A 23,308-nucleotide genomic window follows, 5' to 3' on the forward strand; every position below is an offset into this window, starting at 1 on the left:
GACGTAACTATATCAATACCTAATCAGTTGTTGATCTCTGCTTAATTCACACAAATAATAATTTAAAAATAAAACAAATCTGAGCTAGGTTAGACTTTCACTTGAGCTTCAAGGAAGCTTTAAATGACTATGCAGTGATTTTTCCTGGAAGAACTACTTGTTTCAAAGGACATGCAAGGCAACCAAGAGTTGTGGCTCTTGCTACTTTGCGAGTGTATTCTTCTCCTGTTCCTCCTCCCTTTTCCTGATCATTCCCAATACCCTGCTGTTGCTTAAAGGAAAACAGGAATTCTAATGTACAGGAAGGACTTTATCAGCACCACATGAAGGCAGGCAAGAGATGGAATTTCCTCTGGCAGAAATGGAGAACAGGAACCACACATGAAACACAGCAGCCTTGAAGCCAGAGCTGTGCACTTGTCACCTGTATGTGACAATTGCAGCCAAGTCTGAACACCTACTGGCAAGTGAGTTCTTTGGAGGAGCATAATGGGGAACGAGTTTTTTTTTTTTTTTTTAATATTAGTTTCTCAAAATGTACCACTACTTTTAACTAGGATTGATAAATAAGGACTCAGACAAACCTATAAGCAAATAGGCAACTTGGAAACCTCTTGACTATCTGAAAATAATCTTGCCATGTTGCCATTATGTATAGTTTATCAAGAAAAGAATCAGTTTGTCATTTTTATCAACAGCAACTCCATAATGTACATATAGCACATAAAATGTTACCAAGATGAAACCAGAAACCAAAGGGAGACAAAATAAGAAAACATTTTTATCTGGAACAACAAAAGAAAGTTTCCCCCTATAGATCTGCTACAAACTGATTATAAATTAACATTTGGCATTTTTGATAGATGACGAAATAACCCAGAGATCGATGGATTAATAACATCCATATCAAATAATGCTATTGGCACTGCCATCAGGCAAGCAATTGATTCACAGTGAAAAACCCTGAGCAGAAATTTCATGACTATAAATATGGCCCAGGTATAGATCTCTAAAATAAAGATATGTTAGAGAAAGTAGATTAGGGAATGAAATTGAATGGGATAAAATAAATACCAAGTTCTCTGTTGCCTGTATGAAGACAAAGTCACTCCTGTGAGCTCTCTTTTTATCTAAGCTAGAAACCACTCCAGTAGTATCAAGTTAAAGGCAGACAGTGTGCAGGGGCTTTCCTAGTTTTGCAGCCTCTTTGTGTCAGCTGTTTGCTGGATATGATCAGATAAAGTGCTAGAAAAATGACATGAAAAAGAAGAGAGAAAGAATGGCATGGCATGGGTTTAATCCTGCACCAGCACAGGCAAGAGTCTTCTTTTAGAAAATGCAATGACTACAACACATTCACCTAAACTAAACTTTTCAGTGTACACAGCAAGTGATGTTAATTTTATGCACTGCGGGCTTTTTATTAAGCTGCTGCTATAAAAGCTCCTTACCCCTCATGAAAATTACAATAATTAGGCACTAACACCTCAACTATGTTTTAAGGCAAATGTCATCCAATAGCTATTATATAATCATTCAAATGAAGCTGGAGCAGGTCTTTCTGTTTAGGCACTGCAACTATTGGAAGGATTTGTGCAGAAGGACTTCCTGCAACTGGGAACACTGGTTTGTTCTCATCAGCCAAACTTGTGCTAAGTTTTATAGTTAGGCCTCATTCATTTACAATTCAGTTATATTTCCTTTGATGGTTTTATGTAGGAGGTGTTTTCTAAAGGAAAGGGGTGAAAGATAAGCCACATGGACCAATGTTACATTAAGAGCAAACGATTCCTTAAATAAGTTGGGTCTATGGTTTTCAGCCAAGTCCTCAAACATTCCTAAACTCATTATCAAGCCTGCTCCTACCTCTTCTCTCTTCTCCTTGCTCCTCAAAAAATCTCTTTTAAAAAAGTCTATTTCCAAGAGTATCTCAAGTATTAAGTTCTACGTTGAGGGACTGACACAAACTAAGGAGAATTATCTAACCTGAAAGCAGGAAGAACAGATAGAGGCCTTCCTTGTGGGATGCTGAAGCTGAGGAGTTATCTTGAGTTATCTGTATTCAGCTGTACATGGAAATTTCCTTATATATAAAGACACAGTTGTTCCTCCTTGGTCATAAAAAAATTGTGACCTACATGGACAGCACAGTATATTACCCATATGCTGAGATTTCTTTCTTAGATTGAAATATTTGTTTGTATCACAACTCCTTTCTTCTCCCCCCCATCCCATATAGTTTCCAAGTTTACATTCTTCAAGAATAACTGCTTGGCTTTCTGCCAAACTATATGCAGAATTTGAGTGAATCGTGAAATCAAAAGGGGTATGTATACAAAAGCACATAAAAACACATGACATGTGTAGAAAAATAAAGAGAAATGCTCTCTGTGTTCAGTGTGGGTGAGTATTCAGGTATTTCATTCCACAATATATGTCCTGTTCTCCTGCCAAAAGTATCATGAAAACATCCCAGGGCAAGGATGGAGCATGTTTCTATTCCCAGTGGCCTTAATAATTGGGAGTCAAATATGGTACTCTTCTTGCTCTTAGGTAATTGTGTTAAAGAGCAGAGTTACTAGGAGAAAAGCAGTGAATACTGAGTGGAGTACAATAGAAGGAGATGGAAAATAGATACAAGAAGCTCAGTCTCCAGGGGCAGTATTTTCTATTTGCTGGGCTACAGACTCACAGCTGATAATGCAAGTTGTAATTAATATAAAAGCAGGAGACAATATGGGCAGAGCTTGTAGTAGCAGGGCCACAGGAGAGCGCTCTGCTGCTCTCCTTGGTTTCTCATTTACACACAGCTTTCCCTAGAAAACACAATTCTGCTAGTGTTTTCTCCCTTGAAAGTTAAAAAAAAAAAATTGATTTAGCACCATCATTGAATTTTGCTAAATCTAGGAAAGAGCACTGAGAAGAGAAGAGTCTCTGGGCATAGGAAGCAAATCACACATGTACCTCTTTTGTTGAGGCTGCAGATACGGTGAAATTGCAGCATTTTAAATCAGGACGGCATTTGTATGAGGGGCCTACCTATAGGATAATAATTAAAGTCCTGGAAAATTGTTCCTATTTCCCTCTTTCAGTTATTCCACATGGCACAGGGTTCTTCCATGGGGGTCACTAGGAAAAATGTATAAGCTTTTCTCAATAAACACAAAACTAAATGAAGAAATGAACTTTATTAGGCCACAAGGAGACAAGAGAAGCATTAAGTTCTGTCTGAAGCTCATTTTAGACCCCAAATGAAAAGGTCATTCAGTAGATGTGGCATAGGAGAGAAGACAGCAGGTTGGAATTAAGATGCAGGGTGCTACCCGTCTCAGGTCATGTGACCTGCCTCAAGTGACCCACTGCATTTCTGCTAGACTTGTGTCCTTTAGCTCTTTGAAATTTAGAAGTTATACAAGCTAACCCCTAAAGTCATCCACTTCTACTTCTTATTTCTGTCATTAAAAATACTTTTAAAACAACCATTTTCTAGAATCCACTCAACAAAATACTATCAAGTGAAAATTATATAAGACCTTGGAAAACAGTAATGTAATTCAGTCTATGTGCTCATAGGGAGAGAGTAATAATAAACATATAGAAAGATATTTTAATCAGTAAATTAAGCATGCAAAACTAATTTGACTTGATATATTTAAACAACAAAGGAAAGATATGCTTGTATCATCTTACATTACGAACACTAAGTTACTTCTTTCCTTTAACTTTATGATGTTTTAACTCCTCATTAAAAGTTTGGAGAAATTATTTTTTAATAAGATGAAAAATCCTATCCTGAGTATCAAGGTTATAATTTTTTAAAAAAATTATTAATTATATGGTTTGAATAAATGTTGGAATTTCAACTTTGTTATTTTAAAGTTGACATAAGAACTCAGGAGACCTATGTGTGCTTTCAGAAGAACCTGGACTCACTCTATAAAAATGTAAATAGAGCTGGTGTACTTCCTCATCTCTACTTCCACCTCTTTATTAAGCTCTGGGAATTAATAAGTGAGCAACCCTCACAAAAGTGGCCAGTACCTTTTGCAAATGATTTCTCCATTTAATGAAGCAACTGTTAGAGAAGACAGAAATGTCTTGCATTGTTGGTAAAATGCCACATTATAAAATGTCTCTAATAATTTTGATCTGTGGTGGTAAATTCTGTAGAACATTTAGTATGAATATAAACAAGAAAATCAGTTCAAATTATACCAATTTTTTAATTTGATAGTAAATGTCCATGTGGTTGTCAAGTGTACCTATTTTTAATATTATTTCATCACAATTACATTGAAAACATACTCTAACTGCACAACCTAGATGATTTAAATAGTACCATGACTCTTAATGAGAAATTAAGAAGAAAGCTATCAACAGCCAGAAACTATGCAGCAATGACAATAACAGAAAGCTCTGTTCCCCGGTATTTCTCCTTGAGTTGGTGGACAGAGCTCAGAGGTCAAACTTCATGGGAACCCATCCCCAGAGGCTTTGGATAACACTCCACAATGTCTAATCTTACAGTACAACACAAGAAACTAAAAGATAAAAATACACCATTCATAGTCTTAATATTATTAAAAAATCTTGGTATTTCCTTTTGATCTTCTAAGGGCCAACCACTTAAACCTAACCCTCTCCCCACTGTCACTCACTTCTAATTTTTCAGGTAATAGAATTTATCTATAGGGACTTGCTTGTATTCTGTCAGGAACAAGATTCTGGTGATTCTCCCCTCTGACCTAACCCATTTAAAAAAAAAACGTATAGACATAAATAAATTTGACATATGCAGAGATGCAAAAGAAAACACCAGCATGTCTTCATTTAAATTATAGCACAGAAATCAAAGTAAAATTTTTTATTAGTGATGTTATCAGAGCAGTTTAAAAGCACCTGCCATTAATTATTAATAGAGATAATTATATTTCTTCCCTCTCTACTTACTTCTTTCAAAGAAAATAAAATGTAGCTCTTTATGACCATTAACTATGAATAGGAACGTAATTGTATCACTATATGCACTTCATAAAAACAAAACTTAACTCAAAATATATTTCCAACAAGTCTACTTCATTTGTCTAAACTTGATCTAAATATATGTAACATCTTTAAATGTAAGTATGAATATATATTCCACTAGTCTGCTTTAGAGATGTGGTCTGAAATTATGTAAAACAGAATGTGAATATTACCTATTTTTTTGGAAATACTACAGACTAGGAAAAGCATGATTACTTCACAATAGTTTTAAAGTTGAAGCTTTTTTGGAAAAATAGCTTTCTTGGCATGTTTATTTTAAACATGATTAATCTGAATGTCTGGGAAACTTAACATGAACTGCAGCTGGAAAACAAGAGTTTTGTTTCCTTTGACTATCATATATTTTTTTCCCTCAGTATTCCAAGGAATAGTGCAATAGTTGTTTCCTACCTGTAACTATTATCTTTATGTTACAGTGAGCATAAAAAAGTATAACATAACATTAAAAATATAAGCATTCATTGCACATTTTATTATCTATTTAATTTCAGACTTATCATTATGCACATCATGTGTGTTAATAATAAATGAACAAACCTAGTATCCTCATTGAATGTAAGAAATGGAAGGAAGACTATTATGGTTGTCTTCTTTAATGCATCTGTTACATCAGAATATTTATATGACATTATAGAATGTGAAATTGCCATGATTTACCATGTAATAGTATATAAAATTCATTCTTAAAAGTCTGCTGACAATACTTGCTTTGAAGATATTTATATCCATTTACTTTTATTAATTTATATTTTTGAATTCTTTAATAAGAAAATTGAAACCTATAGGAATACTTAGTATCTTGCCCTTGACATTTTTCTCTGCTTTCCTCTACACTGAATTACATACTTAATATTTTTCTCTCTTTTACTCTGTCTCTCTCCTTGCCCACTTCTTCCTTAAACACACACACACACACACACACACACACACACACATACACATTGTAGTTTGATACCACTTAATAAGGATAGAGGTGTATGTGTTTTAGGGGTGTCAAGCAGCTGTCACAAACTGTCACCTCCACAAGAAAAACCTTGGCACACAACAAATTAAACTACGCTTCTTTTTTAGCTGTCATTATTCATAGCCAATAAGTTGAAATGCTCTCAGCATTTCATGTGCAAATAAAACCACGAGGAAGCTCAGTAGATCAGAAATAGTGGGCAACAGATAAAACAGAGAAAACAACCCGCTGTCTGGGTCCTTCTGAAGTGGCTCATCATCACCCCTGCACCAGTGTTCACCAAATGAGATCCAGCCTGGGGCAATGTATTAAATATGCATATCAAAGCAAATGAAAAAAATAAACCTGAAGATTCAAATTGGACACATTTACATGCTGAAAATGTCCCACTTCTATATATCACTTTTCAGGTTAGTGGTTCTGTGCACTTTTTTTTGTGGCTGGGGGGTTGGGGGAGGGTGAGTTTGCAGGAGCAGCTGAAAAGCATGAGGATTTGCTTTGTAGGACTATTGGGTAAAGTCTGGAAATTAATACAATCAATATACCTATGGTACCAAAGTTTCAAAAATGGTGAAAAACCTCCAGGGTCTTCCCTCTTGTCTTGCATTAACACAAGTCTGTGGCAAACCTCTCCATTTCCCACTCAGTGTGCTGGTGGAACAAATTATTGCTTCATTTCAAAACAAATAGCAGGGGGCTAAAGTAAAAAATGTTATAGTTCAGATCTCTAGGAAATAAAAGGCTTTAAATTATGACGCCCAATGAGGTGGCAAGCCCTCATGGGTTCAAAATAAATCAGTTGTCATATTTACTTGATTGGGGGCCTCAGAGAGGAGCAACAAATGATTCTGTTGACTCTTTTACCCAAAGATGATGATTGTTAAATTATTAAAGCATTCTTCTCTTATGTACAACTTCTTTTTTCATGAGTATATATTTAAATATTACAATTGTTCCACAAATTAGCCTTGTCTATCAACCAATATTCCAAACAGCTGAGTTTATCTTATCTCTTCTATGTAAACATCAGCATGCTCTAGCTCCAAAAATCCACTGGAAAAGCAGTTGCCAAGAAACTGCTCTAGAAAACCAAGTGCTCAGAACCCCTAAAAATATCACCAGAAAAACTACAAACTGTAGAGAACTGTCAATCTTTCCATTCTACAAGCCATGTAAATAGATACCTCCTATTCCCCCCCACAACATAGATACATATAAATTTAGAAACATAAAGCAATGAAAACAAATAAGAAAAAAAATATTTTTAAGATAGTGTCATGCCTCATAGTCCACAACCACACATATTGTCCATCCACAGATAAGCAAATAAACTTTCCATAGCTGTTGCTGCACCCTTTCGATTTCACTTAACACATTCAATGTACAAAAGAGTCCCTCTGCCATCATATTGGAAACAGGTAAGGGTGAAGATAGGTACAGGAGCTTTCAACACCATAGTATCCATTCTGTCTAAGAACTGAACATCCCAGACTGAAGCTTATTTCTCTCTCTCTCTCTCTCTCTCTCTCTCTCTCTCTCTCTCTCTCTCTCTCTCTCTCTCTCTCTCTTTCACTTTTGTTCTCAGGCTATGTCCCCATATAGTACAAAGGTTAATATTTACAACTGCATATTTTCAAAATTTTTGGAATGGGAGAGGAGAACCTCATGGAAGGCTTATTCTCAAGGCATCTCATTCATTCCTCTTAACATTTGGGAATTGTTGGGGGCGTTGGGTTTGTCACAAATTGCCTTCAAGACAATGCCTGTTCAACTCACAGAGTGTTAAATTAATATTTTAGCCACAAAGTTATCAGATTACAGCCTGTATCATTTAGATTTGTGAGTTCAGCTAAATGTATAGATACCCTGTCCCCCCCAACCCCCAGGGCTTGAGTTCCTATAAATAAACTGCTGTTCACACCCACTCTTTAACCTCGCCACTCTTGCTTTTCCGACCAGCTGCAATCTTTCTTCTCTTTGCTTCTTTTTCAAATTTTCAGTATCACTACATATGCTTTTTTTTTTTTTTTTTTTTTTTTTTTTTTTTTTAAAGCATCAGACTCACTAGATCAGTTCCAAAATAGGATTAAAACCAGAGAGAATAGAAAGAAATCTCCTTTCCTGGCTTGACATACATAGTCATTCCTTACTATACTCTCCATCCTCATTCACCAACTGTTAAAGTGTTAAAATTCAACCACTAACCCATGGTTACTCAATCATAATTCCCTTCAGCTTTCTGTAATACATTGTTAATAATTGGTTCATCAAGGTTACTGTCTTTTATTATGAAGATGCTTCAGGCACTTGGCAATAAGTCCATATTCTGACAATAACTTTCTATAGAGCAAAAGCCCTAAGAATTGTCATGTGTTCATTCACTCCTTCTTTTATTTCTAATGCAGTGCAAGATTGCCAATAATTCTCAGAATGGTCATCTCTAGGAGAGACTGAGAAAATCAACCCTCAGTCCCTAATTCTTTCATGCAGACACCCCCTCCCCATCCTGTCCAGCTAACTGTCTTGCCTCTCTGCTGCACTGATTATACAGAGTTGAGAAACCAGAAAAGACAGCAGTCACTATATCAAAGAGAGAATTTGCTAACACCCAAGTTTCCCATTCAGGGAAACTTTATACATTAAGAGAACAAATCACTCTATCAATTCTCTGTTTTTTTTTTTTTTTTTTTTTTTAACCCTCTGGCTTTCCAAAAATAAAAGACATGACAGTAGTAGTGAGAAAGGGAGAATAAGACCTAAAAGAGACCAAATCATTTTTAAAAAGAAATCTCAGGGGAGTTAGATGTTAAAACAAATTTTTGTTTGTTTGTTTGTTTTTTAAAATGTTGTGCCTAGTGACCTTAAAAGAAAGCCAAAGGCTTGCAAACTTACATGGTCAGCAAGATTTGTGGAGGAGCCTGAAAGTTCTTCATGGTCTGACTTGGAGCTGCCGTCTCGTTCATCAATGACGAGGTCTATAGGCATTTTCCCCTTCAAACAGCTAATGTACCGGTGGCAGAAGTTATCACACAGTTCATGGACCTACAAGGAGAGTCATGGTGGAGGGTTCAGCTCATATTGTTGTTTGTTTCATTTTTAAAGAAAAATATCAGGTTGCACAGTTACATTTGGAAAGAGCAACAATGTGATATCTTCCAAACTAACTCTAATTAAGGGGTGTAATAGTTGACATCGAGGAAACAATAGAGCAATTGTTGCACCAGATATTATTCTCTAGAGACTTCCCTGAGCAACAAGTTACAATAAAGAGAGGGAAAGGAAGAAATAGGACTAGAAATAACTGGGTTCAGACTAGGAGACCAGAGAGGAAAATCTGATTTGATAATAACTTAAAAACATTAAAACACCGGAACTAGAGACAGCAGTAATATTTGCTATTCAATGAGCTAAGAGTTTTGTATGTTTCCAGGAGAAAGTGAATGAGTTTCAATCTAAAGATACCCTAGAGAGGATGATTCCCTCTGTTTACACCTAATGCAAACTCTGGGCCCATGGTGAGTTGAGTTAATAGAGATACAAGCAGACTGAATGTCCAGTAACAAATGATCAGCTTCATTTCAAAATAATCCTGAATGCCTGGGGGAAAGGGGGTGTGTGCTACTTTAAAAAGCAAGGCTGTCCTAATTCACTCATCCTCTGAGCCCCTGGGTTGAGGAGCAGTTTGAAGGAGGGACATAGCAACATGCTCAAAATCTCCAGGTGTGCAATACCTCATACTGCAGGTTTGCTGAAAACATCCCAGTCAACTAGGAGAGGAAATTGGCTAAATCAAAACGGGAAAGGTTATTTCCTGCTTACCTTTTCTAACTCCAAAAGATGAAACCTTAGTACTTGAATTGCTTGTATCATCTGAAAGGAAAGTTTAAGGGTATGGAGTTAGGGCTTTGTGACACTGTGGTCCTGGGGTTGGGGGTGGGGATTGGACTGGGGCAAAGAAACCGGCAGGTGGTCAGACAAATCCCACACATCAAGAAATAGAAGAAGCAAGTGAGTACTGATCATCTCTGCCTCATTGGCCACGGGTAGGAGTTTGCCTCAACCTGAGCCTCAATATTAATATCTTTCCCCTAATGTTCACCGTGCTATTTGTAAGGACTGTTTTTCTTTTTTTTCTCTCGGGCCAGGCCTTCGTTCTCCGCCGGAGTCCTTTTTAACCATCCCCTCCCTCGACCTCAGGCCAAAGTAAAAAAGAAAAAAGAAAAAAAAAAAAAAAAAAAAAAAAAGGTCGTTTTTCTGGACAGAAAAAGCTTTTAGAACCGCATACCCAGAGAAATCCGTCCTAACTAAAGAAGGAAATACTCAAGATGAATGGTGATGCAGGGCCTTTGAAAGCGGATTTAAGTACTTTTAATATTGAAATCGTGCAAATTAGCAAAAGAATCGTACCTAAAAGTGGCCTGCGCTGGCCTGGCCCTCACCCCCAGCCCCCACCCCCCAGCCCGCCCTCCACCGCGCCAGCAGTTACTTCCTTCGGGTTAGCCGCCCGGGGCTCGGCAGCCTGCCCCAGCAAACAGAGGAAATAACTCACTTCTCTCAGCTTATTCCCGAGGCCGAGACCTGGGAAGCATCCCCTGCTCTAGTTCTCGGCGCCGCGTCCCGGGTTTCTGCCTCGGTGGGCTTTGCTTCCCCCCTTGACGTCCGTCCCGCCCCTCACTCGCCATTTCCCTCGCGGGGGCTCTAAGCTATTCCCTTCCTCCCTGTAGCCCCAGAGCTCCAAAAGAGGTCTCTGCTTGAACTCCCTGGAACTACAGCAGAAATTGGGTGCCTCTGGTCATGGGAGGGTGGCGAGGCTGGGGAAAAGAACAGAGAGCCTTACCAAATTGTCCAGCTCTGGATTTGAGGAAAAAAGTGGCTTTTCGGCGCGAACCTATAAGAAGCAGGGAAATTCAGCATGAATTACCATCCCATTTTAAAGAAAAACCCTGTCACAGACTAAACTGGAGTGTGAGAGTGGGGATGGTGGAGGGCAGTGGCGGAGAAGAGGAGAGGCACTTGGGTAAAACACAAGAAGCAAAGTGGTGCCTTAAATTAGTGGGAACCGCTGAAAAAGAATCAGGCCCTTCTGGTCCTGGCCCCGTTAAGGGAGACCTGGTACACTCTGCGCTAGCAGGGACCTCAGGGCCGCAGTTCCCTCTTGTCCAGCGGTGCAAGAGGCTTTGGCTGTCCACTCCCTCACCTCCGAGCCCCGCGCGTACCACTCAGAGAGGCGCCCAGCTTCCTTGGCTCCCGGGCACTCCCAGGTCCCTAACAGCCCCTCTCCCCCATTCTTGTTCAAGTAGCTGCAGGGAGGGGAAAAGGCCAAGCCCCAGATTAGGAACAGGTCAACTTTAATTCGAGGGTCGAGCCCCTGTATTCCTGGCTGGGGGGGAAAACAAACACCCATATTTATCTCCGCTTCCAATTCGCCTCCAGGCTCAGAGATGGGGAGGAGGCGTAGTGTGCCGACTGGGCCAGAGTAACAGATCGGGTGTCCCTGCCTTTTCCTCCTCTTTCAAGTAAATGTCTAAAGAAAGGGGAGGGAGAGTTAAGAGCTGCAGGAGGGTGAGCGGGTCAAGAAGGTTGGACCTGCTTGGCGAAGACTGCGATGTCCTCGTTGAAGGAGTCGGAGGAGCAGACGTCTCCGCCGGCCACTCCGGGTTCCCGGGGAGTGCAGGTCGCCAGCTCGCACTTCTCAAAGACCAGAGCTAACAGAGGAAACAACGGGTGCCTAACGGGCAGCGCCACGCAGAGACATACACACGGAGACGGGGTGCAGAGGGGAAGGAGCAAGAACTGTAATCAACAAGTTTGGAGGGTTTGGATTCCTTCTTTAATACAACAGGCACGCATCACACTTTACAACCCTTCCTCAGTCAGCCGAGCCTGGGCCAGAAACAGAAAGGAAAAACAGCCTGCCTGGCCCCTACCCTCAGCTCAGAAGTCTCTCACATCTGGTCAGAGAAGTCTCCGGCCACTTTAGCCCGCCAAATAAAAACAGCCTCAGTTGGAACGTACTGAAACATCCAAGAAACTCGGGTAATCTGGAGCCCTGAGTTCATCCATACCCATTCCCCACTACAGAGGCCACCGAACCAACTCTTGCTAACCAACCTTTACCTCCCAAGAAAGAAACACTCTTTAAAATTATATATATATATATATATATATATATATATATATATATGCCTTTAACGGGCATTCCAAACAAGGCCGACGGCTTCACCTACATACACTGGAGTGACATTTCCTAAATTCGAGAATGTTCTTCCAATCTTTCTAACCCCTTACATTATAAACTAGTTTGTTCTACTTCTAGTAAAACCTGAGTGTAGGGGCCAAAATAATAGGAACGTTAAAAGTCGAACAGCTTCCTTCCAAAGACCACATTTCCCCCAGCATTGCAGCAGACAAAAATAAAAGAATCGCGTTTTAAAACTTGGAAGTGTGCTTGCGCGTATGCCCTTTGTGTTCCTTGGGCGCTTTAGCTACACTTCGGGATGCTTGCGGCCTCTGGTTTTAGGCTCAGTTGCTGTTTACGCACTGTCCCCTCCCCTCGGCATCCCGCCGCCTTCCCCACCTACCCTTGGCCGGAAGAGCCCGTGTTGTACACATTTGGACCTTGCATTCCCACCCCTCCTGGAGTTCTCAGAATATAAAATAATTTTCAACCATCTCCCTTACTTCCCCCAAGAGTCTCTCTATGCAAGCAGCAGTCCCTTCCACCCCGCTGCACTTTAAGGTCTGCCCCTTTATTTACAAAGAATTAAGAAGTGGGTGATTAGAACTTCCTGGCCGACAGAAGCAGCCCTGATCTCAGCTCAAGCTGCATTTAGTGACTCCCAGACCCACAAGTATGAAACAGAAGAGGAGGGAAAAACACATCAAGTTGCTCCTCAGCTACAGGAAACTTTCCCCTTGTCAAGGCCTCTGCTAGGGGGCTTGAAAAAACTAGTCCTGCGTCCTTTGGCCAGGAATTTTGTCCTTGGGGAGAAGGCCCTAGCAAGGTTCTGAGAACTCAGTCACTCCGGGCTGTGGGGTTTGGAGTGACCGGACCGTGGGAGTGGAGGAAGCTATATCTTCCGGGTCTCTGACTCAAAGGGCAGAAGGGCAGGCTCCCTCCACTGTCCTTTCCTAAGTCAGGCAGCACCCCCATGCAGAAATAACTCTCCACTTAGCCGTCCATCCCCCGCCCCCCACAAAGACAAACACACACTCTCACTCACACTCACACACAGTAAGCTGGGTCCGGGGGTCGGTTTACCCATAGATCGCGTCCTTGTCTCGCTTCAAGGCGTCGTTGACAGCAGAGCCCATGCTGGCCGGCATGACATTGGGGTGCGGGGCGTGCGCGCCGTAGTGCTGCGTGGCGTGGAGCGGCGGCCCGTGGTTCAGGTGATGAACCGGGGGAATCGGCCGCGGCGCGTGAGGGTCTCCGTACATGGAAGCGGGAACCCCTACTCCGTCCATCCCGCCGTAATGGGGCAGCTCATCGTACTGTCAGAACCCGGCAAGGAGGAGGGGGCGCAGGGGATGGAGAAAGAACAGAGGGAGGAAAGAGAAAAAGAAGCAGGGAGAAGAATCGTACAGAAAAGTGGGGATGGGACAGAGATGAGAGGAGACAGGGAGAGGGGAGAGAGGAGGGGGGGAAAAGGGGGGAGGGCGAGAGAGAGAGAGAGAGAGAGAGAGAGAGAGAGAGAGAGAGAGAGAGAATAAAAATAAAAACAAAGTCAGAAAGGAGAAAAGTACCGAGCTCAAGTTGAACATACAGAAACCAAACTAGTCGAAACAACGGAGTTGAAAGTTGTGGGGGGAAATGTTTTAAAATCTCAAATGAAAAAGTATGAGCCAAGAGCAGCATTTAGAGAAGGGAGAGGAGGCGGCGAGGCCGGGGATTGAAGGGGCGCAGGGAGGCCCCGCTCCCGCCGGAGGCAGCAGAACCGTAGTGAGCCAACCGAGGGAGAAGTGGAGTTAGAGTGAGGGGAAGCCCCGGATCCCACCCCTAACCCCCCTTCGCCTCCTCCAGAGGATCCAATAAATCAAAAGGCGAAATGAAACAAAATAAAGAGAAGAAAAACGCTAATAATCAGGACGAGAACGCCAAGGACGAGGGAAGACTAGGGCCAGTGCCTCCCCGGGGGCAGGGAGCGGAGGGTGGGGAGGAATAACGTGAAAGTTACCAGAAACATTATTTAGCCGCGGATTCCCTGCGTCCTTGTCAATTTCAGAGACAAAACAAGCAGCCCAGGCTAGTCTAGGCGGCGGCGGCGCAGCGGCTGCGGCAGCGCGGCCCCAGCGGCGGCCCCGGCGGCGGCGGCTCCTACGCAGCCCGCGCCCGCCCCGAGCCGCGGGAGCAGCGGCAGCAGCGGCGCAGCAGCGGCAGCAGGAGAACCAGGGGAATCGCGCTGCTGGGGTAAAAGCTGGAGCGAGGCGAAAGCGTGTAACAATTGCACACGCACGCACACACACACACACACACACACACACCACTCACACGCACTCGCCGCCCGCCCGCTCGCACAGCGCTAGAACACGCGCGCCTAGACACGCACACACGCACGCACACACACTCGCACACACGCAGAGGCACGGGGGGGAAAGAAGCCGATGAATAATTTTGCTGCTATTTTTTAAAATACTGGCCGCCATCATCAAGCAGCGAGCAGCAGCAGCAGCAGCTTGAAAGGAGAGGAGGCATGGGGCAGGCCCCTCTAAGAAGAGGATTTATATCTAGGTAAGTGTTGGAGATTTAAACCTACCCTTTGCGCCATCAGTCTGCGCTCCAATAAACTCCTGGATGTGTCGTATATTTAATATCCCAGTCCGGATAAGAAAGTGATCTAGGCTGAAGATTCCTTTTTTTTTTTTTTTTTCCAAACCAAGGAGACTTCTCCCAATTCTCCAATATGTTATTTTTAGGGGAGGGGGAGCCCAGGCAAGACAACGAAGAGTTTTTTTTTTTTTTTCTGTAATATTTCTTCTTTTTCTCTTTTTTCCTCTTCTTCCTCCTCCTCCTGATCTTCCTCCTCCTCCTCCACCTCCTCCTCCTCCCCCCACCCCTCCTCCTCCTCCTCTTCGGTCCTCCTTTCCCCCTCTTTCTCTTCTCTTCCTCTCAGTTGGAAAAAAAAAAAAGAAAAAAGAAAGAAAAGAAAAAGAAGAAAAAGAAGAAAAAAAAATTGTCAAGCCCCCGAACTGAAGGTTACGAGCCGCCCGTCAGCAGCCCACATGTAACCGAACTGTCGTGTTTCATGGCTTTTTGCCACTCCAGCTGTCAATCAAAGCCCGGAATGTCAAGGTAGTGAATGAATGATGGTTGATGATGATGAAGAGGAGGAATCTTTCAGACCCGTTTTTTTTTTCTTCCAGTAAAACTCCGCGAGGGGTTTCTGCTTCTTGATTTTTTTCCTCCCCCCTCCCCCCTCTTTTAGCTTTGCCCCCGCTGTATCTCTAATATGATCCTCTCTCTTTAAAGTATTGTTCAAAGAAGGCAAGGAGAAAAATCAAGAAAAAAAAAGAATAGTTTGCAAAAATTGGACTTCCTCCCCCCCCTTTTCTGGTAGGTATTTTGTCTCTCCCTCTCTCTCTTTCTCGCTCGCTCGCTCTCACTCGCGCTCGCTCTCTCGCGCTCGCTCTCTCGCTCTCTTTCTCTCTCTGGGAGATGAGTGAGTGTCAGTAGGTGTTGGCAGGTTGGCTGCTGCCTGGCTTATAGAAGAGCCTCAGTTTGGCGGCGCGGGTCGGCGGCGGGAGAACGAAATGACGGAACCCGGAAGTCGTGGTGGCCATAGCCCGTCGTACGGCGGAGACACATCCCGGGAGTGGGGAGCGGGAGCGAGGAGGAGCGCGCTGCGCGGAGCCTCTGATATGCAGCGAGTGCGATCGGACGGCCCTGGCTGGGAGGGGGGACGGGGGAGGTGGGGGAAGGGGGAAGGGAGGCTGGAGCCGAGAGGACCCGAGCAAATCAGCGTGCCTGCTTCACCGCGGGGACGGGAGGGGAGGAGTGAGGGGGGAGGAAGAAGAGGGGGGTTGAGAGAGAGAGGGAGAGACAGGGGGAGGGGGGGAGGAAGAGAGAGAGAGAGAGAGAGAGAGAGAGAGAGAGAGAGAGAGAGAGAGAGAGAGAGGGAGAGAGAGGGAGAGGGAGGAAGAGAGTGCGCGCCTGTGTGCGTACGCGCTCGCGCGCGCGCGCTAGAATCTGGAGAAAGGGAGAGAGAGAGGCAAGGAGAGAGAGAATGAGAGAAAGAAGAGGACAGGGAGAGCACAGAGAGGAAAACTGCAGAAAACCACAGGGAAAGTACGGTACAGACTCAGATCTTTTCATTTTTAAAAAACTTCTAGTTTTTCTTCCCCCCATCACTCCCCACTCCTGCCTAACTGGGTCGTATCGGGGACGTTTGGCATGGCGCTCTCGCTTTTGTTCCTTTTAACTTCGTAGTCCCTTTTCTACTCTGCCCGCCGATTACAGCGCTCAGAAGTCTTCCTGATAACGTCCAAGGGCAGCAGGCTCTGCAGACGGTATTACCAACGGGCTCGATTTTTTTTTTTTAAGTGATACTTTCTTCCCGGTGCAGATTCGGGACCCCTGGACCCTTGTTGTCAATATTCATTTTTTTTTTCCAGGACAAGAAAAGACCAGCTTAACTCAGAGCACATTCCCTCAAAGCCGTGCAAAGGGGTCACTCCGGAGAATCTTTGGGGGTCGTGGCGGAATCAAGAAGTTGGAAGTGGGGAAGGAGGTGTTTGGACATTTGATGTCAGATGTAGCTAAGGGGGTGTGTAGGTGTGTGTGTGTGTGTGTGTGTGTGTGTGTGCGCGCGCGCGCGAGACTGCTGTGCGCCTCCAAAGTGGATCTTACTTAGAGCTGGGAAGAACAGAAGGGAAAGAAAGGAGGAAAGAAAAAAGAGAGATGTTGCCTAGTAAGTAGTGGCTGGTGCTCCCTGCTCAGCTTTGTTGTGATCTTCCGAGGCGCAGCGGCCTGGCCGCGGTATAAAATAAAGGGCTAATGGTTGTGTTAATTACAATGGGTGATTTTGCTGGGTAGAGAAGATGGGGCCGGCTCCAAAGGAACTTTTGCCAAAAAGACAAGGAAGATTGTGGAGGAAGGAAGGTAACTCCCCCTCACCGTTTGTGTGGAAACTAGTTTTGGCGGGTGTCTGCTACAGTCGTTGGCCAGAGCGGCACCCGGCTTTACCTCTGCGAGGCCGGTTTCTCAGCGGCAGTGCGTCAATCACGCGGAGCCTGGAGCTGGGGGCGGAGCTATGGTCAACCCTAGCGCGCCGCACGGCGACTCCAGCCGCCCCCGCATCCTCTCAGCTCGCCGGGGCTCCCTCCGCTGCGAGCGTGCCCTCTCCCCAACTGCTCGCTTTCGCCGTGATTCACGGTCCTTAGCCCTCAAAACCGAAAACACCCTGTTCTTCAACAGCCGCCTCCCTTCCCAACTCTGAACACATTCTGGAAATTAGAAAGTAGTGTATGCTCCGCGCGCGGCTTTGACCGGACTTTCCCGCGGGGGCGGCGGGTGGGGGGGAGTGGATGGAGTGGATAGGAGTGGTTAGGAAGAGTAAAGTGTAACAGTGTGTGTGTGTGTGTGTGTGTGTGTGTGTGTGTGTGTGTAGATTTAGAGAAAGAAGGAAAGGCGGGTGGGAGGATTCTTTTTTGGCCCCCTTTGCATCTTTTCTGCTTCACTGTAAGCTTTTGGGCAACACAAACTAGACTAAGATTGCAGCCTGCAGAGACTTCAAGTGGAGTCGGAGAAATTTGGCCTCCTTTTAATAGGGCTGGGGAATGAGCTCCGGAGGTCAATAAAGCCCTCCAAAAATGATGAATGATTGAGCACCTGTGATGATGATAGTGATTACCAGAGCAATTAAACAGTTTGATTAAATGAGCCATCATAACAATGATGTCTGAGGGAACCGGGCCTCACGTATAAAGAAAGGCAGTTCCGAGGAGCTGGCAGAGTCGAGGGCAGGGCAACTCCAAGTAGAGAGGGGCTGCGGTTCGCGAGGTTTGGGGGCGGGTAGTCAGAGCACGGGCCTTAGGTTCCTGGTGCTTCAGGGAGGAGGGTATAGCCTAGGTTTTCCACCACTTTGCCCGGCTTCAAGCCTGGAAGAGAGTGAACGATTGTGAAACCTGAAAATTGGGGAGAGGGGAACTCCCTCCCTCCCCCTCCCCCTCCCCCCTCTCTCTTTCTCCCCTAGAAGAACTCCAAGATTAAAAATATCCTCGTTTGATGCTGAGTTGCTTATCGACATGTAAGAAAAGGTGAGTAAAAGAGAAGACTCAAAATTTGAGGGGGGGGCGGAAAGTTGTTTTCCAGAATGTTATTCCAAGCGGCAGTTAAGCGAATTTCAGTTTATCTGTGGGGCGGGGGGCGTGGGGGGAGAGGGAGAGAGAGAGAGAGAGAGAGAGAGAGAGAGAGAGAGAGAGAGAGAGAGAGAGAGAGAGAGAGAGAGATCCACTCTGGTCTCACTACAGATCGTGCTCTGGTGCAGCGCCGCTGGTTTAGAAGTTTATACTCAGTTTTTCTCTTCCAGTTCTTAAATTCAATGTTGGTATTTACTGTCGCCAATAGGATTATTGTTGTTTTAAATGTCCTGTTAAGAGTGAGCCAGTTACTTTTCTTTATAAAAGAAGCTCCTCAATTTTCTTGATAAACGCATCTTTTCTGAAGATCAACTTAATGCTGAACCTCTGGATCGAATAGTCTTCTAACACTCAGTGTTGTTACCTTGCGCTTCTTTTATCACCGCCCTTTCCCCCCGTAGTGATGCACTAAAGCGAGTTAGCATTAAAAAATATTTCTTCGTGGCAACATAACTGAGTAAAACCACTCAGCCTAACAGATGATTTCTGTTTTTAAACAATTGTTAAACTAAAAATGGTTTGATTATCTGGTAGTACTCTGGGGTTTTACAGAAAAAGGAAAGGAAAGTATAAACTGTTTTCATCTTTTGGGAGGAGGAAGGCATTTTTAACCTCAATTCCCCTTCTTACTTTCTTTCTTTCTAATATTCTATAACTTCGCTAGCATTTTATTGAATACATTAAAGCAAACAATGGGATGATCTGGTTAGATGTAGGAGGGAGACAGAAATATGACATTTTAAGATACTGACAGAGGAAAAAAAAATCTTTAACTCTTAGTTAAGAAGTGTGAGAATAGTAAAAGTGCAGCACTACTGGAGGACATGTGTGTGGTTTTAAAATTCACCAACTTTATAAGGAGAGATCCCAAATTTCTTGCAACTAAAAAGATTTCACTTATCCAGTTGCATGTGGTTTGTGAAATTGTTAGTTTAAAATAGCAGTTCTCTGTGGTGGATTATCTAGGACATAAAGTTGGAGTTGTTTCAGCGCATTGTCTCTCAATCAATCTGATGATTTCAGAGGACTGTTATAATCAGCAACTTGAGGCTATTTTATTAATAGAGCCGAAAAGGCTCATCTAAGATTTAAGAATTTCCGTAGTTCTCCATCCCGAATTCTCCAATCCAACAGAAGCCATTTCACAGCAGTGGGGTAACCATGCTTTCTGATGTCTAACCTGGCGGTACATTGCTGATACCCCAGTCTCAGCTTTGGCAGTCCCACCCAGGCTGCAGGAGGCTCATCTGCTCTACCCCATTTGGGGTAAAGGGAAAGTAGGTGGGGCTGGCCCAGGAGACAAGCAAGAGATGGGGGTCACAGGAGGAGGCACACACCTCCGTCAACAGTCAGCTCCTTCTGACCAGGCTGGAAATGGTTTTAACAGGCGGTAAAATTTCATCTTGCGGTGTCAAATTGGGGTCATTTTGGGGTTAGAGTTCTCAGTGTCCGAGAGGAGCTGTCCAGCTGCGTGGGGACTCATTAACTGCAAAAGATCTGTTTCAGTAAAAACAATTCAAAGACAATCAGAAGGCTAAAGACCCTCTACAAATCGCATTTTACAAGTGCCCCAGAACAAATGTGGATGGTGAAACCTATTTCTTCAGAATCCCAAATCAGCTACTTAGCTCTGGAGTGGGGGTGGGGGCATTGCATTAAAAAAAAAAAAAAAAAAAGTGAAAGGGAGGGGACCCAGGAGTGGGAGTGAACAGGAGCGAGGAATGGAGCCTCTCAAATTTAAGAGTCTGTTTTTAATCACCCCTTTCTTACTGAAGCATCCCTAAGACTTCTGAAAACCTTCTTTTCTATTTTTCCTTCTTTTTAGACCCAACACTGAATGTTATTATAGGTAACATTTAGGATTTGAAAAGGATAATTTAATCCCCCTATCGTTCCTTAACTTAAAGGCATTGGTTTTTAGAAGAATAGTTATTTAAAAGAAGCTTTTTATAAACTCAGACTTTATTTTAGGTGGATCTTCCCTTGCTCCTTGTTGTTCTTTTTCTTCTTCTTCTTCTTCCTCCTCCTCCTCCTCCTCCTCCTCCTCTTCTTTCTAGAAAGTTATAGATCCTCTACACAGATAACTTCAGAGTCCTCAGAAATGTGAGGTCTGAAGTGCTAATCTGTGTATTAAAATCAGTTGGTTTAAATCCTTTTTGTCTTCTTACAACAGTTAGAACAATTGATGCCTTGCTAGAGGAGCAAATAAATCCAAACTTAATCTTGTTTGTCACTTTGGTTAATGTTTTGCTTTGGAATATTTTGTATTAAGCAGATTTAAAAAAAAAGTGTGTGTGTGTAGGATGTTGTGTTTACTGGTTTGGAAGAAAAATATGAATTATTACTTCAATTTTTAAAAAAAGATTCCTTCAGAAAAAAAGGAAAGTGTAGTGTTAAAATAAGAAGCTAGATGTGTGAAATGCCTGGGATTTTAGGATAAAACCAAAGCAATATTTAAAAGTAAAATATATGAAAGAAGGCTCTTTTTTTTTTCTTGCATCACTGAACAAATAAAAGGGTGTTAAAATACATTTTGGGGGCTGGGGTTGTGGCTTAGAGGTAGAGCGCTAGCACAGCATGCATGAGGCACTGGGTTCGATCCTCAGCACCACATAAAAATAAAATAAAGGTGTTGTGTCCACCTACAACTAAAAAATAAATATTTTTCAAAACTACATTTTGGTGTTCTCTCTCTCTCTCTCTCTCTCTCTCTCTCTCTCTCTCTCTCTCTGTCTCTCTGAATTCCATCTCTGTCCCCAGGTCTTCTTTCTCCATCTGCAGCACTTTTCTTTGGATTCTAAACAAAACTGGATTTTTGTAGTCTAGCTGTTTCCTCTAAGCTTTCCAGAGTATTTCTAAAATGTTCTTCAAGGAGTTTGATTCCAGTCCTGTAGAGATAGCCCTAAGTCCAGCATTGCTATGACAAAGGCTAAGGGGCTGTCTTGTGCCCCAGACCTGCTGGCTGACAGTTGGAATTTTTGATATATATTTTATTTGACGGTTCCAATAACGTGTTTGTCTCCCCTCCCACCCTTACCCCTTGGAGCCATCTATTACTTTTAAAACACTTCTGGGTAAACCTTGGCTCATCCTTGTGAACTGTTTTTGACCTTCCCAGTAGAGTAACCAGCAGCTCTTGAAAGTTAAGAGGAGAAAGAATTCCACTCCCTTCCTTACCTGTTAACTTTGCTAACTCTCTTCCTAGCTGGGATCAGCAGAGGAATGGGGATTTTTTGTTTGTTTGCTTGCTAGGATTTTGTTGTTTGTTGGCTTTTTCCTACTTAGGCTTTCTATAGATTTTTCTCCCCACGATTAATGACAATAAATAACCCTACAATTTTTTTTAATGGGATGGAATGGGATCATTTAATTTGCTTTCCTTTTGCCCTGTGTTATTCCTTATTTCTCCCAATTTTAGCGGCTTCAGGATCTCGCAAAGGGAAGGGTTTCAATAAATAGCCCTCTAGCGCTATCTGGCGGGGCTCCAAACGCGACTTGCTCTTGCTCTCGGTCTTTTCCTCCTTCCCGCGCTCTCATTCTTCCTCACCCTCTCTCTTCTCTTCGGCTCTTTCATATCACCACCCACCTTCTCTCATCCTTAAGTCTCTTTTCTAGTTCTTAACCCCGTTTCCAGTGCAGACAGCTTGGGACGACCTAGCCAGGAGCTGATAACCCTCATTACTAGGTGGTGATCTGGCGACGGAACCCTTCCATGTCTTCCGTTCCCTACCCAGCATGGATCCCACACGTCCTTTGCTTTCCAGTAACACCTTACTGTTACTAAACTTACTCCTTAAAGTCCCAGAGTGTCGTTTGGCAGTTGTTTGGAGGGGCTTAAAACTACGTTTATGAAGTTTGCAAGGAAGAAATAGGAAACTGAAATCCTGGGCTGGTGGAGCCTAGTTAAGTTTTAGGTCAGAAGGCCAAGTCTCACTGCGTGTCTGAGGAAGGGTCCGGGCTTCACAGGGGTGGGAGCAGCGCACGGGCAGGCCTTCCACAGAGTCAGAGTCGGGGTGCAAGCGGCCTCCCACTGCCTCTGCGGATCCATACTTCACAATGGACCGCTTGAGTCTGTGTCCTGGACCTGTCGGATATTTCCCCCACTTTCTTTAACCAGCTTTAGCCCCTGCAACTCCTCACTCCCAGCAACAAATCTGGGAAGTGGTGGCAAAGAAACGTAGAGAGTGGGGAAACTCCCTGAAAAAGCCACAGGGCAAAGGGCGGGCGAAGGGGGACCCAAGGAGACTTCCTGAAAACCTAGAGAGGGATGCAGTATTTGCCAGCATCCTCCCTCCTTTTTCGGTTGCCTTTTTTATTTGTGGGGTTTTGTTTGTTTGTTGTTTTGTTTTTAAGTAACCTGTAAACACTCAGCAGTGTGGGTGAGGTGAGAGGAAATAGGGACCAAAGAAGAGATTCAGTTCAGGATTAGGTGCTTTAGAATGAGCACCAGGCCTTATCTACACTCTTAAAATTTCCTCCTCCCTCCTCCCCATCCCGCCTTTCCACACACACACACACACACACCCTGCACACTCAGCCTTAGAGAAGTCTCCATTCCTCCCCTTTGAACAAACCTCTTCCATCTAGTCCTTGAAAGACAGGGAAGGACATGTGGCCTGAGGGAGAGTTATGATTGCATTTTCTAAGATTTAGCTTTGACTTTGAAAATTAAGTGAGAGCCATATCCCCAATACAGACCCTATAGGTGGCTACTTCAGGTATGAGGCCTGTGATTTCTGTGATTAGTCAAACACTCATTCCCAATTCTAAAATTTGACCGAGGGACACAAAAATGGAAAGGAGGGAGGTGGGTGGCACCATCTTAGGCTCGGTTTCCCAAGAATTGCCCCCACTAGTGTAGGAAGAAATCACAGTTGGGGTGCAAATAATTGAGAATTGTTATTAGGTCATCATTAGCCAAGGTGCAAACAATTGCAGCCC

General features: G+C 43.5%; 1 protein-coding gene across 8 annotated transcripts in view; it reads right to left on the minus strand.

Annotated features, from left to right (window-relative positions):
* Meis2 (Meis homeobox 2) overlaps positions 1-15,007 on the minus strand; it is a 203,822-nt gene extending 188,815 nt beyond the window's left edge. For 4 of the 8 annotated variants that reach the window (XM_076850530.1, XM_076850528.1, XM_076850534.1 and 1 more), the window contains exons 1-6: positions 14,767-15,007; positions 13,272-13,504; positions 11,597-11,738; positions 10,848-10,898; positions 9,830-9,880; positions 8,903-9,052 (exon numbers count right to left, since the gene is read on the minus strand). In XM_076850530.1, the coding sequence (XP_076706645.1) occupies positions 8,903-9,052; positions 9,830-9,880; positions 10,848-10,898; positions 11,597-11,738; positions 13,272-13,504; positions 14,767-14,778 (639 nt within the window). In that variant the 5' untranslated portion in view covers positions 14,779-15,007. Of the gene's footprint in view, positions 1-8,902; positions 9,053-9,829; positions 9,881-10,847; positions 10,899-11,596; positions 11,739-13,271; positions 13,505-14,187; positions 14,300-14,766 lie in introns of those variants that run through there. The other 4 variants (XM_076850531.1, XM_076850529.1, XM_076850535.1 and 1 more) reach the window with 1 other exon arrangement.
* Between the last annotated feature and the right edge of the window lie 8,301 nt (positions 15,008-23,308).

This window comes from Callospermophilus lateralis, chromosome 3 (genome assembly GCF_048772815.1).
Source record: "Callospermophilus lateralis isolate mCalLat2 chromosome 3, mCalLat2.hap1, whole genome shotgun sequence".
NCBI classification, from domain to species: Eukaryota; Metazoa; Chordata; class Mammalia; order Rodentia; family Sciuridae; genus Callospermophilus; species Callospermophilus lateralis.